At 54.0% G+C, this 13843-nt stretch overlaps 1 protein-coding gene across 8 annotated transcripts in view; it reads left to right on the forward strand.

The window, feature by feature from the left end:
- Positions 1–13843, forward strand: part of MAMLD1 (mastermind like domain containing 1) — a 122174-nt gene that overhangs the window by 71594 nt on the left and 36737 nt on the right. For 6 of the 8 annotated variants that reach the window (XM_055081662.1, XM_024116722.3, XM_055081663.1 and 3 more), the window contains one exon: positions 10336–12030. In XM_055081662.1, coding sequence (XP_054937637.1) covers positions 10336–12030 — 1695 coding nt within the window. The remainder of the gene's footprint in view (positions 1–10335; positions 12031–13843) is intronic. The other 2 variants (XM_055081664.1, XM_007129565.4) reach the window with 1 other exon arrangement.

Consider the following 13843-nt stretch of genomic DNA (forward strand, 5'->3'; position numbering starts at 1 on the left):
TTCTGCTCCAGGGCTAAATTCACATCTGCAGATGCCAGCTGAGCCCAGTCACGATACTAGGTGCTCTTGGGGGTACAGAGATGAGGAGGAAACAGCCCCAGTCTTCTGAGAGCTGCGTTGTGGAGGCCTGGGGTGGACGGGGTGGGACTCGAGGCCGGGTTATCCTAGAGACCCTTGAAGGCCCGAGGGAGGTGGGTGTGCTTTCATCTGCTGGGCAAGGTGCGAATTGTTGATGAGGATACCAAGGCTGCAAGAGCACGCAGACGGCCGGGCCTTCTGGAGGAGGTGGTGTTCTCTTTCATGGAACCCGTGGAGCACCCAACAGATGGGCAGTAATAATAACCATCGTTAGTGCAGGTTAAACGTGGCATCTGAGACCGCTACATGCCTCACCCATTCAGAAATGGTCCCCTAACTTGTACGATGGTAGAAACGTTGAAGCTTTTCAGCCCCGAAAATGTTGCCTGCCACCGTCTTGTGAACGGTAGGCCTGCACGGCCCCCTGCAGTGTGAGGAGGGCAATTTGGAAATAACCTCTGCGCCTTGGGGAGGATGCTCAGCCTGTGCTGTAGGTCAGGGCTTGGCAAACTCCCACCCACGGGCTAAATCCAGCCCTCAGCCTGTCCTTGTAAATAAAGTTTTATTAGCACAAGCCACACCTAGTCACTAACGTATCGTCTGGAGTCGCAACGGGGACCACTTGGTCTGCAAAGCCTAAGATAGTTACTCTCTGGGCCTTTACAGAAAGTTTACGAGCCCCCGATTTGGTCACTGGGTTTTGGATCATGTTTTCTGAGGCCATAGTTTCCTCCCATAAGTGGGTGCTCGGCTCTGTGCCACTTGAGGGACAATCACAGATCCTGGCACCTCTCCAGGCATTCTGCTTCCCCTCCTGTGCCACAGCTGGCCTGACCCCCCCCCCCTCCGGACCTATCCCTTCTCCAGAGGCCTGGCCTCTCTAACTCTTCCTTGTCCTTCCTGCAACATCCCTTTCTCTCTCCCATCAGCATCCAGGCAGACCTTTTACAAACAGATGGAGCCGACCATTCCTCGGTATAACCCCCGCCCAGTGGTTTCCCACCGCAGGCATCTGACAGTCCACCCGCTTCCCAGGGCTGCAGGTCCCTCTGTGAGCCCTGGCTGTCCCCCTGGCTCGCTGTGCACCGAGCACGGTGGCCACCTGCCTGTCCTTGGAGCACGCCGAGAGCTTTTCCCCAGGGCCTGTCCCTTCCGCCCTCCTGCCTGGAGCGCTCTGCTCCCAGCCCTTGTCCTGGCCACTCTGTCACATCACTGCTCCCACTCTCTTCTCGTTCTTGCTGTTTTCGTGCCGTCTGTTCCACTAGGACTCCAGCTCCGTCTCATTCTGGGTCCCCGCCCCCGCCCCGCATGAGCTCATTCTGAGCGGATCTCTGTTCTGGGCCCCCTAGACAGCCCTGCTTTGTACAGTTAGAAGCCTCCATCTCTGTAGTGGACAGGCGCTCAGTGCCACTCGCTAGCTGCCTCTTTTTCTAAAATAAGCTTGAGGCAATAAAGTTGTCTAGTGTTAGGGCTGTCTGGGTGATGCTGTCAGAAAATCTCAACATTTTCTTGCCTCTTTTTCTCCTTTAAGTCAATCCGTTGGGCTTTAGAACAATGAACTTGGCCGATATAAAATACCTCCAGGAAGTCCGCCCCCAAACACCAACATCCAGCATCTGCTTTCTGAATATATGGCTTCAAAGAGCTAAGTGTATGGTAGCTAGGTGCTGTCCATCCTATGTTTTTAAGCCACATGACAGCTAAGGAACTTAGAAATGCCTTGCCCTTTCCTGTAGTTAAATCTGACATAAAATTACTTTATTGGCAGCATTTTAACAAACAAAAATCTCCTGTGTTTTCACCGGTAATTCAGCTTCAATTTTCCAAGTGAGAAAAAAGTAATTACGAATGATGGCAAGGAGACAGTTCTGAGGTCTCTGTTAATAACACATTCAGTCTTCTTTCTCCGGCCCACTCAGGGCAGCTTCTTACAGTGAGGTGGAGCAAGAAGGAATCACTCTGTAGGAACAGCCCCTTGACAGTCAGCACTCTGGCCACTACCAATACCAGCATCACTACCCCTCCACGTCCACCACCAACACCATCACCACCAACCACCTCCACCACCAGCATCGCCACCTCCACCACCACCACCGTCTCCTACACCAACACCATCTCCACCACTACTCAACCCCCAACCCCCCCCACCACCATCACCGCCACCCCCACCACCACCACCGTCTGCTACACCAACACCATCTCCACCACTACCACCTCCACCACCAGCACCATCTCCGCCACCACCACCACCACCACCACCATCTCCACCATCAACACCATCTCCTCCACCAACACCATCTCCACCGTCACCACCTCCAACACCAACACCAACACCATCTCCACCATCACCACCTCCAACACCAACACCGTCTCCTACACCAACACCATCTCCACCAACACCATCTCCGCTACCACCATCACCACCAACACCATCACACACACACAGGGGAAATTTTTCAGGTTCTATGACATGCTCCCTGATGTAATCACAGACACCTTCCACACACAGTGAAAGAAAGAAATATTTTAAGGTTTGCATTATTTTCACTATGTAATCTACTCTTGCTGCTGTGGGCTTTGGGACCATGGAACATCAGCATGTGTTTGTGGCCAAAATTAAACTAGGATTCATTACAAGAAAGGCTATTATCTCCGAGTACTACACCTTTAAGACAGATAAGTTTGGATGAGAGATCTTCACTTCATAAAAGGATTTACTGAGGATTTCCTTTCAATGGAAGATTCTTGTTGCATTTTATTATGATTTGGTTGACAAAAGTTAGCCTTGCACACAGCTGTTCAGGAATGCAGCCAATGAGTAAAGGCAGATCTGCCTTGAATGGCAAATGCTGCTGAGTAACTATGTTACAGGCTATTTTAGGACCACCAAGAATGTGTTTGCATTTTCAAGAGTGGAAAGAGACTATTTATTTGGTATGGACACCGTGCCAGGCACTACACTCACTTTCCACCTCTAAGCTCATGTGATTCTGATAACAAATGTGTGAGGTGGCCTCAACTCTCCCCATCTTGGTTGCACAGCACTGTGAATGTACCAAAAGCCACTGAATTGTACACTTGCAAAAGCTTAATTTCATGCTCTGTGAATTTTGCCTCAATTTCAGAAAAAGAGGACCTAAGTCATTTCACAGTGTACAACTTCAATACGTATAATTTTTAGCTGTCGATCATACCTCAGTAAAGCTGGAAAAAAGAGAGGACCTAGACCATGGGGAGGGTCTCTGCACTGACCTGAAGCTCCTTAGCCCATGTCCCCTCCCAGCCTCTGCTTCTGTGGCATCAGAGCTCAGACAGCCTGGCTCAAAGATCTACCAACTAGGGTGCATACATTTGCAGGCCATTAGTATATTTTAGAGCCAGAAGTTGGCACCTAGCCACTATAATGTGCTTATTCAGTAAGCATGTGACCTCCAGAATACACCGGACTAACCGGGTGTCTCTGGATTCTTCCCCTACCTACACAGCTGTTGGGCTTCTCATGCAGGGAACTTCCTGCTGTGGTCTAAAGCCTGCCGCCATTTTATTTAGCCCGTTGTTGGGACACAGGCAGAAGCAAAGTCCCCTTCTGCTTAAGCTTCAGGACTGGCCTTCGAACCTTACAAAGCCTGGGACGTAATTTTGTTCTCCGAACCTTATATTCCCTTTCATAAAGCTGGTGCCTCACATTGTATAAGCTTCAATCCCCACAAAGCAGAGGGCATGGAGAGCTATTTGGGGAAGATCATAATTTGACCCCAGCTGGTCTGGGGCAAGTTGTGCTTTCTTTAACATGGTCTGGAACTGGAGGTGATGTACACCTCCTGCCCATGGCAAGGACACTTGTGAACCACGAGGCTCTCCTTGGCCTATCTGCACCCTAGGGAGAGAGGCCCTCTTAGGTGGCGGAGGAGAGCATTCATCTTTTCTCTGCAGGAGCGGTCCAGAAAGAAAGTCATAGCCTCAGCTTTTACCAAAGCTGGGACCCATTCACTTTGTGGGTGGGGAAACTGAGGCTCAGAGTGGGGTAGGGACCTCTGAGAGGTCACACCACAAGGTATCAATACTTAGAAGCAGAGCCCTGGGAGAAGTGAGAAAGTTGGGCTTAAATGAACTCCGCGGGCCCTTCTGCCCTGCCCAGTGGCCCTGGTGGTCTCCAGCCTCGGCTCTGCCTTCGCTTTCCCTCTTCCCTGCATGTTTCCGGGTGCATCAGCCTAATTCAGGTGAAACACAGATGACGCTTGCTAACCTGAGTCCTGCACAGACAGACTCATCTGGGCTGAGACAACGCCCTTGCCTTTGACCTTCAGCTTCTAGTCTGGCTCCACAGGCGGTACGTGCTTGATCTCTAGGCCAACCTCATCAAATCCAGGTGCTTGAAACCAACTCCATCTTTCTCTTCTCCCCCCAAGTGGCCATCTTTATCCCACTAATGATGCGACATGGGAAGGCCTTTGGAGGAAACCGGGGCAGGGTTTCTTCCAGTGGAAAGAGGCCAGCCTGGCCCACGGGCACATCTCTTCCTGGCTCTCAGCCTCATGAGCCCTCATGTGAATGGGAGGGACCGGCCTGTCACTAAGGGCCTGGCAGTTCTGACAGCCTAGGAGTGCAAGGCTTGCACTCAAGAAACGCCTGGTCAGTGACGGAATACTTGGAGGCGTCTCGGGGGTGGTACAGCTGAATTGGGAGCCCATTAAATCCACATGCACCTATCGGTTTGGGGCCATTCTTAGAGTTGCCAGTTCCTCCAGCTGCTATGTCTACACTACAGAAAGGGAGAACACAGTTCTCAAAACCCCCGGGTCTGCTCATGTCTGCATTTGTTGGGGCCACTCTGGTTGAAGCTTGTTGAAGCCACAGCCCTCGTGCTGGGAAGCCCGGGGGTGCAGACAGTGTGGTGGAGCCCAGAGTGGTGGGCGATGGCAAAAGCAGCAGGAGGTGGAATTTTACAGGCAGCACCGCTGGCTGTCAGGTCAGTGCCAGGCTGCTCGTCTCCCTCCACTCTCACCCCGTGTCCCGATTCTAGAGCCCGTGTCCTTATTTGCCAGAGAGCAAGCCGAGGCCCACACCGGAGGGCACGGGGCAGCCTGGGGACCCAGGGCCTGGAGAGTGACATCAGTGGCAGTGACTGCTTCTGATATGCACTCCTCAGAGATGCTGTGAGGCACCCAGGGCAGGCCGAGGACTCGTTTTACAGAAGAGAAATTGAGGCTCGGAGAGGGGGAGTGACTTGCCCACGGTCACACAGCGAATGGAGGAGCTAGGACTTCCATCAGGTCTCCTCCCTCCACCCCAGCCCACCTCTGCCTGCCGAGCGGGCAGTCTCTGTCACTTCAGGGCAAGCCCGGGGCGCCAATATATCCCCTCTTTCTAGGGTGAGATTCTTTCTCCAAACCACCTGTTAGCAGAGATTCATTCCTGAGACCAACCGACTCCTCTTGAAGCCAGTCAGGATTCCCTGCAGCTCCCATCCGCCCTGGAATTCTCCAGAGCCTCAGATCTTGCAATTCTGGAAATGTGGGGACATCGCTCTGAAAAACAGCCATGCAAATGATACATCAGCTCAAGTACAGGCAGTTATGGGTGCTCAGGCAGATTCCCTCTCTCTCCCTCCTTCCCTCCTTGTCTCTCCTGCTGCAAACCCAGGCCTGCTGCATCGTGTCTTATCTATCCTCCTTTCTTCTGAGCCAGTCTACTGGGGAACACTCCTGTCCCAGAGGGCTTCAAGTCCAAGCTAGCTGACCAGCGTGAGGTTCTTGGAAACTCCCCGGGAGCATACGTAACAGTACTGAGGAGAGGTGTTGATGGAGCACGGGTGGACTCCTGTGAGAGAGACGGAGAGAAGCAGAGGCAGATTGGCCAGGGCTGCACCGCAGGAGGCGCTCATGAGAGAGGAAGGGGGCACTAAATATGCCACAGGCGATTTCCAGCTTTTTGACAGTCTTGCCCGGGCTCTCTGGAGGGAAAAACGAGGCTCCCTGAGCCAACCTCTCTTGCACACCTTCGGCTTCCTGCATTCTAACCCAGGAGGGCCCGTGCGTATTTTTGCTGGCCTTTTGTAGATGTCTGTGTTAAACCTCCAGCTAGGGTGTTCAAAATCAAGTGTTTATAGCAACCTGTCAGACTTCTTTGGAAAGAGTTTTATATATATATATATATTATATATAATATATAGTATATATATAATATATATTATATATATAATATATTATATATAATATATATATATAGTATATATATTATATATATATAAAATATATATATATTATATATATAATATATATATATGTTCTTCTCCTTATGCCCATTTTCTGAGCCTGGACTGTACTCTTATAATCTAGACCCCTTCCCAAGAAATCTTTGCCCTTTTTGCCATTCTGGACTAAAAAACTGTAGAAAGGGAAGAATTGCCATATGTCATTGTTCAGACAGAACCAGAAATAATGTTGACTTCAGAGCTGAACTTGGCCTCTATCAGAAGGGTTGCCTTTGTTTTCTCATTATTTAGGGGGTGGGGAAGGCATCACATGCTTTGAAATGCATTTTAATGAATGTTTATAAGGTCGTGGGGATCACATTGGTGGCTTTGTCTGCCCGATTATGAAATGGGACTCCGCCGGCACTGGTGGATGGAGATAAAGTCATTCCTTTCTAAAAGACACCAGGACACCGTCCCTCACTCCCCCTCCCCGCCCTACCACTGCCCGGACCTGTGAGGGCTGGGCTTCCTGGGGTCTAGTGTTGGTGTTGGCCCCTAACTAGCCATGGGACCACAAGCAAATCACCACCCGTTGTGTTTTCTGTAAAAAGTGAAGGTTGAGATGTGTTGTCTAGCGATCCTGCCAGCGGCTACTGATTCACTTATGGTAAAAAAAAAAAAAAAAAAAAAAAAAAGTTCTCCCAGTGAGTGGGTCACGTGAAAAGTGAAGGTTGAGATGTGTTGTCTAGCGATCCTGCCAGCGGCTACTGATTCACTTATGGTAAAAAAAAAAAAAAAAAAAAAAAAGTTCTCCCAGTGAGTGGGTCACGTGTAGTACAAGGCCTGAAGGAAGTAGGGGCTGGCTGGGAGCTGGCACCCATAGCTTGCTGTACAGAGTCCACAGAGACTGGAAAACGGCACATAGGTAAAGCTGTTTAGAAGGGTCTGGAAGTTGGGTGGGGACCTGCCACCCCCAGCGTGACGCTGAGAGGGGAAGTCATTCCGGGGTAACAAGCTCTCTGCTGCACTTGATCTAGAAGGGTGGCCACGGGGTTCAGTCAAGCACAACAGCCCAGACAGGCTGACCTCGGTGGTGGCAGCAGCCTGGGTCTAGGGGCGAAATTAACTCGTAGTAGATGTCAACACAGCCGCCTCCCCTCGGCTTGTTTAGGCTTGGCTGGGGAACTGGCCATCCGGCCAAGGCGCTTTGGGCAATCTGTTGAAAGCTCTCCCCGTATAAAATCCGAAATGCAGAGCCGCGGCCTCTAGCAAAGTGGAGTCTCCTTTAGTCCATTGAGAAAGGAGAGCTGGGAAGAGGCTCCCGCCTGCCCCGCCGCTAAGACTGCGGCGTCCACCAGCGCCCCCCGTTGCACCCCCAGGGACAGCAAGGCCAGCCTGCCCGCCGACTAGGGAGCCTCCCAAAGCGTTCAGGGAAGCTAGCACCAGCGGCGTCCGGCTGCAGGTTCGGTACAGCAAGGGTAGCACCTGCTCCAGCAGACGGGATCCACCAGCAGCACGGCGGCCCCCAGCACCTTGCAGGGGCATCCTGGGGTCCGCTGTGGGGTTGAGGGCCTGAAAAGTTGGGGGCACACACACTCTCACTTCAGAGAGCTGGAGACCCCTTTCCTTCGCCAGTGCTTCCCAGTATTAACTGTAGCATCCGGTGGTCATGTCCCACCTTCCCCACCTCCTGCCACCTTAGTCCCAACAGGATAACGGCAGACCAACAAATAAATGAAAGCCCTAGTATCTGCCAGGGAGTCCAGGCCGCTCCAACTCACAGCTCCCGCCCTCCCTCCTTTCCCTCCCATCCCCCAAGCCCATCCTCCCCGCGCCTGGTCCTAGGCAGACTTCACTGGCCTTAAACTCGCCGTGCGTCCAAGACGTCACGAACAGTGCATTGGGCACAGCCATCGCCGGCTCGGACTCCCGGCAGGGGATCCTATGTAAAGCCCGCACTGAGTCGTTCCTTACTGATCCATTCTAGACGTTTCTGTTTTCAGTATATTGGGTTTGTTTTAAGTCTTTGGGAAAATGTAGAAGAGACCAAATTTCAGCCTGAAATGCAGTGAATTGATTGACTGAACGGCCAGGAAAACCCGAGGCGGAGCTCGCTGGGCGCTGAGTCGTTTGCGTTCATTGGTCCATGGATTCATTCAGCCTCCTCCTGTGCCTACTCTACCTCACCCCCCAACCCCTTCCTGCCTCCCCCGTGGTAGTCAGGCCTCAGATGAATCTGGTGGCGGACCTGCCCCTCAAAGTGCCTTGCCCATCCCAGGGTCTCAGGGTGCCTCCCGGTCTTTAAAGGCCAGGGTTGGACTCCCAGAGCACTTCCAGATCTGCCCTCTGTAATGCCAGCTACTAGTTAATGAGGGCCCACCAGGTGCCATGGAATCTGTCCCGTTTCACATAATAGTCCGAGCAGCATCCTGAGATGAGAACTAAAGTGACGCTGATTTTACAAATGAAGAAACAGAACTCAAAGAGATTGTGTGTGGAGGCCAGTACGTAGTGGTTGCGTCTGCCTCGGGACCAGGGCCCTAGGCCATCCTGCCTCCACCCAGAGAGTCAGCCAGGGAGCTGTAACAAACCTTGGGTGCCTGGGCCCCGCCCCGGAGGAGACGGAAGCAGTTCAGCTGTGGTAGGAGAGCCTGGGAATCGGGGGGTTTCTAAGCGCATCTGACGGGTGCCAAGGCTCCAGATGTGCAGCCCTGGGGGATCTCTTTTGATGTTCCCTCTGCTGTAAGAGTCGTGACCACTGTCGTGCTAGTAGGTGGCCTCGCGCACGCCTTGACCCTCCAGCGAGCCAGACGTCAGGGGACGTCAGAGGATCAAAGCTGGAGAGAGGTTTCTTCGTGCAAAAGTGCTTCAGGGGAAATGCATCTGGTAGAGCGTTGGCCTTTAGGTGATTTCCAAGCCCATCCCTTCCCACCCATAATCCTCCACTCCACTCCCTTCCCCTTCACTGCAGGTCATGGTCGTTTACAAGACAGCCACGGTTGACTGTACGAAGCCTTGAAAGAGTAGGAAATACGGCGTTAGTAACTTCTTTGATTTGTTCCCAAAGGCTAGGCTTTTATAAATGGCGGGCAGTTCCCCCAAGTGCAGATCACAGATCGGGGCCTTTTCCTGTGGTTTCCTATCTCCCCAGCCTGAGGATGCATCTGCACAGAGCCGTTTCTTAGTCAGATAGCTTTAGACTCTTTTGGTGGAGGATTGTAAGTCATTCCATTAAAAACAAGCAATGGAAAAATACAGAGAATAGAAAGTGCCTTTCCAGTCACCCCCAAAAGATGACTGCTCCGAAGAGTTGCGTATACTTTCTTCCAAGGCGTCTTTGTGCGCTCATAGCAACGTGTGTGTCTGTGTGTATACGGATCAATGGAACCATATGCTATAGCGACCGTTATGCAGTTGTGTTACGCTCCAAACGGTGTCTCTCAGACAGCTGCCCAAAAGAACACGCCAGATCTACTTCACTCCTCCAAAGCCTCTGCTTTATCCCGTTTTCTCACCAGAGCCTGAGGCATTTAACCAAGACAGGGAGGCAGCCTAGAAGTTCAACGTCTACGTCACGCTTTTCCTCTTTAAGACTCAGGTCACCAGTAGACAGGTGGGAATTGCGAGTTTCTTGGCGATTCTCCTTTGCCCTCCAGTGTCTGCCCGCGGCACGGTGCGCACTCCGTACCTTCTGCGTAGTTTCGCTGAAAGCTCCTTTAAGTGGGCAGAGACTATCCTTCGCATGACTCTCTGTAGTGTTTGGTGTAGAGACAGCATAATGCTTTATTTGGACTGTAACACGACAGGCTAAATGAAAGACAGCAACAAAAAAAACAAGCATCATGGTTCTAAAAATAGGCTGTATTGTATAGTTTTGACAACTCTTTCTAAGTCTTGAAACTGAGAGATCTGTTTTATCTTGCAAGTTTCCTGTTCAATAGCTTTAATGTGCCAAGCCTTTATAAACATTCCACTGTCTCCCCCCATTCCCTCTCCCTCCCTCCCTCTCTCCCCCCTCCCTCCCTCCCTCCCTCTCTCCCCACCCCTCTTTTCTCTTCCAGCCACAGGGAACCATCAAGAGGAGACAGGAAGGAGAAACTTTCCAGCTTTCAGGCATGGCCGAAGGAGGTTACCCTAATAAAATTAAGAGACCATGCCTTGAAGATGTCACCCTTTCGATGGGCCCCAGCGCCCATCCCAGCACAGCCTGTGCAGAGCTGCAGGTTCCTGCGTTACCCGTGAACCCTAGCTCTGCAGCGATGGGAGCAGCTGGCCATTCGTTACTGCTCGAAAATAACCCCATGAACGGCAGCGTGGTGGGCTCACCGTTTGTGGTGCCGCCAACTGCGGAAATGGGACCGAAAGGCCCCCCGCTTTCTTACTATGACAAGGCCAACGCTGTGCCCGCTGTGGACCAGGAACTTCAAGATCTGCTGGAGGAGCTAACAAAAATCCAAGAACCTTCTCCGAGTGAGCTCGACCTTGAAAAAATCCTGGGAAGCAAGCCGGAAGACCCGCTGGTCTTAGATCACCCGCCGGCAGCCCTGGGCGTGACTCCCAAGCCTGCGGTTCAGATGCCACACTTGGAGAGCCTTGGGTCCGGCAAGGACTTCGCTTCGAGTTGCGGCCAGGTCCCTGGCGTGTCGCTTCAAATCCCGCCCTCCTCCGCGGGGCTCAGCTACGTCATTCCCTCCACCAGTAAGCAGATGGTCTCCCCCAGTTCTTCAACGGCACGGGCCAAGAGCCAGGCTGCCTTGCCTCCGCTCCAGGTGCCCCAGTGGCATCACGCCCACCAGCTGAAGGCGCTGGCGGCCAGCAAGCAGGGCTCTGGCACGAAGCAGCGGGGCCCCGCTCCCGGTTGGTCTGGCCTGCCTCTTCCCGGCCTCTCCCCGCCTTACGGCCCGATGCCCTCACCGCAGCCGCTGCAGCCGTTCAGCCCTCAGGGCCTCATGGTGTCCTGCATGTCATCGAGCAGCCTGCCGGCGAGCGCTCTGCAGGGCTCTCCCAACGCCTTACCGTCCAGCGTGGCGCCCAGCAGCGGCGCTGCCCTGGGGCCGGCCGTGACCTATGCCCCCGAGAGGCTCCCCAGCCCCGCGCTCCAGCAGCAGCCGCCGTACAGCCCGCAGCCCTCCGTCCTTGCCAACCTGGTGTCCTCCACCATCAAACACCCCCAAGGGCACCTGATATCCACCCTGCCCGCCAGCAACCCGGGGCCCTCCACCCCCTACCGCCCAGAGAAGCTGTCCAGCCCCGGCCTGCCGCAGCAGTCCTTCACCCCACAGCGCCCCCCGATCCGGAGCCTCGCTCCCACCAGCAGCCCGCTCGGCCCGCAGCAGCCGCAGCTGCAGCTGCCGCCGCCTCTGCCAGCCAGTGCCATCCTCAAGCCCGTGGCCACCGGCTCACCCAGAGCCCTGAGCCTGATCATGCAGCAGGGGCTGGCCGGCCCCAGCCCGGGAGCCCCGGACCCTTTCACTTTCGGCCACACCAAGCCCCTGTCACACTTCGTCTCTGAGCCGGTCCCCCCGAAGATGCCCTCGGTGCCCGCCGCGTCTCGGCAGCCCGCCCTGCTCCACTACCTGCAGCAGCCGACGCCGACGCCGGCCTCTTCTGCCACCGCCTCGTCCGCGGCCACAGCCGGCTTGCAGCCGCGGCAGCAGCCGGACGCTGCTTCGTTCCTTCTGCAGCACGTGACGCAGCAGCCGCGGCGTGTTCAGCGGTCGGTGGCCTCGGAGTCCGTGCCTTCTCTGCCCAGACGGGTAAGCCGATCTCATCTCTGGTCGCGTCCCTTGCTTTTGGAAATGAGAACCGCGTTTCACGGTATTGGGGGCCGGCTTTGGAGGCAGATCCAGGCTGTAGTCCTCTTTGAGAGTGGACTTCACTCTGGAAAAGCCTGTCGAAGCCAACTTGTTCTGCGCGGTCAAAGCGCAGTATTCATGAGGTCAGGGTTACGGTTTCAGTTCCTGTGCAGGTTGCTTAGCTTCCCTGGGAGAAAAGGTCACCCACAAGGTGCCGCCAGGGGAAGGAACCAGGGCAGACGCGTCAGGATCACACAGAACTGGGCCGTGCGGCACGTTCCCTCACCCAGGACCAGTGAAGCCTTCACAGGATGCGAGGAAATTGCCCTGAAGCATTTAAACGTTCTCCCTGCTGGCGCAAGGCTGCACACCGAGCCTTCTAGAAGTGTCACAGCAAACGTCTGCCGGGCAGCGGCAGCGTGCCATTCACCCCTGCACCAGGTGCCGAGGCAGGTCCTAAATGAAAACGTCAGAGACGTGTCAGGTAGTTACGCTTACCATCCCCATTTTACAGACGAAGTAACTGAGGCTCAGAGTGTTGAAATGACTCGCCCAGAGTCACACAGTTAGCGAGGGCCCAGCGGCAACTTGAAGGCAGGCGGGCTTGCTCCAGAGCCCGTGCTCTTCTCCGAATCCCCACGATGTCTCTCTCATCTCCTACAGTCTTGTCAATCACTCGGTTCAGCTACTTCTCCCTGGGCGGTGTCTATCACAGTTCCCGCTTTTCTTTTGTTCTGACCCCTGCCCGTATTAGTTAACTATGGCCGCGTAACAGATTAGCCCGTAACTACTGCTTAAAACAAGACACATACATAACTTCACAGTGTCTGGGGGCTGGGAATCCTGGCACAGCTCAGCAGGGCCTTCTGGCCCCAGGTCTCTCACAAGGTTGCAGTCACCTTAAGGCTCAACTGGGAAGGACTGGCTTCCAGACTCACTGCTGTGGTTGTTGGCAGGAAGCAGTTCCTTGCGGGCTGTTGGGCTGAGGTCTCGGTCCCTCATGAGCCATTGGCCAGAGGCCTCCCTTGGTTCCTTGCCACGGGGACCTCTTCATGGAGCCTCTCACAACGTGACAGCCAGCTTCACCAGAGCAAGCAGGAGAGAATGTGCCGGCGAGAGAGGAAGGGGGAGTGCCAGCAAGTCAGAAGTCACAGTCTGTATGACCTAGTCTGGGAAGTGACATTGCATCACGTGTGCAGTATTCTGTCCATTAGATGCGAGCATGAAGATGTGAATACCAGCGGGGGATCACAGGCTGGGGAGGGTACCAGGAGGCAGGGATCCCTGGGAACCACGTCAGATGTCTCCCTGCCCCGAGCACCGTCTTTTGTGCTTCCTCTTTTCCATTGCTCTCGGGCCTGCCCAAGTTCAGGCCCTCTTGATTCTTCGTCCGAACTCATACGGTTGACTCTTAGACCGGTTGCTCCAATAAACCATCCGTTTCTCTGAGAATTCCCTTGCTATAACACAGACCTGATCATGTTCACACTTGCTCGGAAGATCCTGGAGGCCCATGAGCTGCCTCCATCTACCTCCTTAGACTCAGTGTCCATCGGGCCCCAGAGTGCTTGCAACTCCCGGCCCACTCTGCGTTCTTGGCCTTGACTCCCACTGTTGCCTGTGTCTGGCCTTCCCTGCCCACCTTTGCTCTCCTGTCCCACTCTTACAGCTCCTAAGGCTCAGTCGCTGTCCCCCCCGCCCCCCCCCCCCCAGGAAGCTTTTCCCCAACCGTCCTCTGGACTTCCCACTCTGTCTCCTTCTCCTGTAGAGAAGC

This window comes from Physeter macrocephalus, chromosome 21 (genome assembly GCF_002837175.3).
Source record: "Physeter macrocephalus isolate SW-GA chromosome 21, ASM283717v5, whole genome shotgun sequence".
Taxonomy (NCBI): domain Eukaryota; kingdom Metazoa; phylum Chordata; class Mammalia; order Artiodactyla; family Physeteridae; genus Physeter; species Physeter macrocephalus.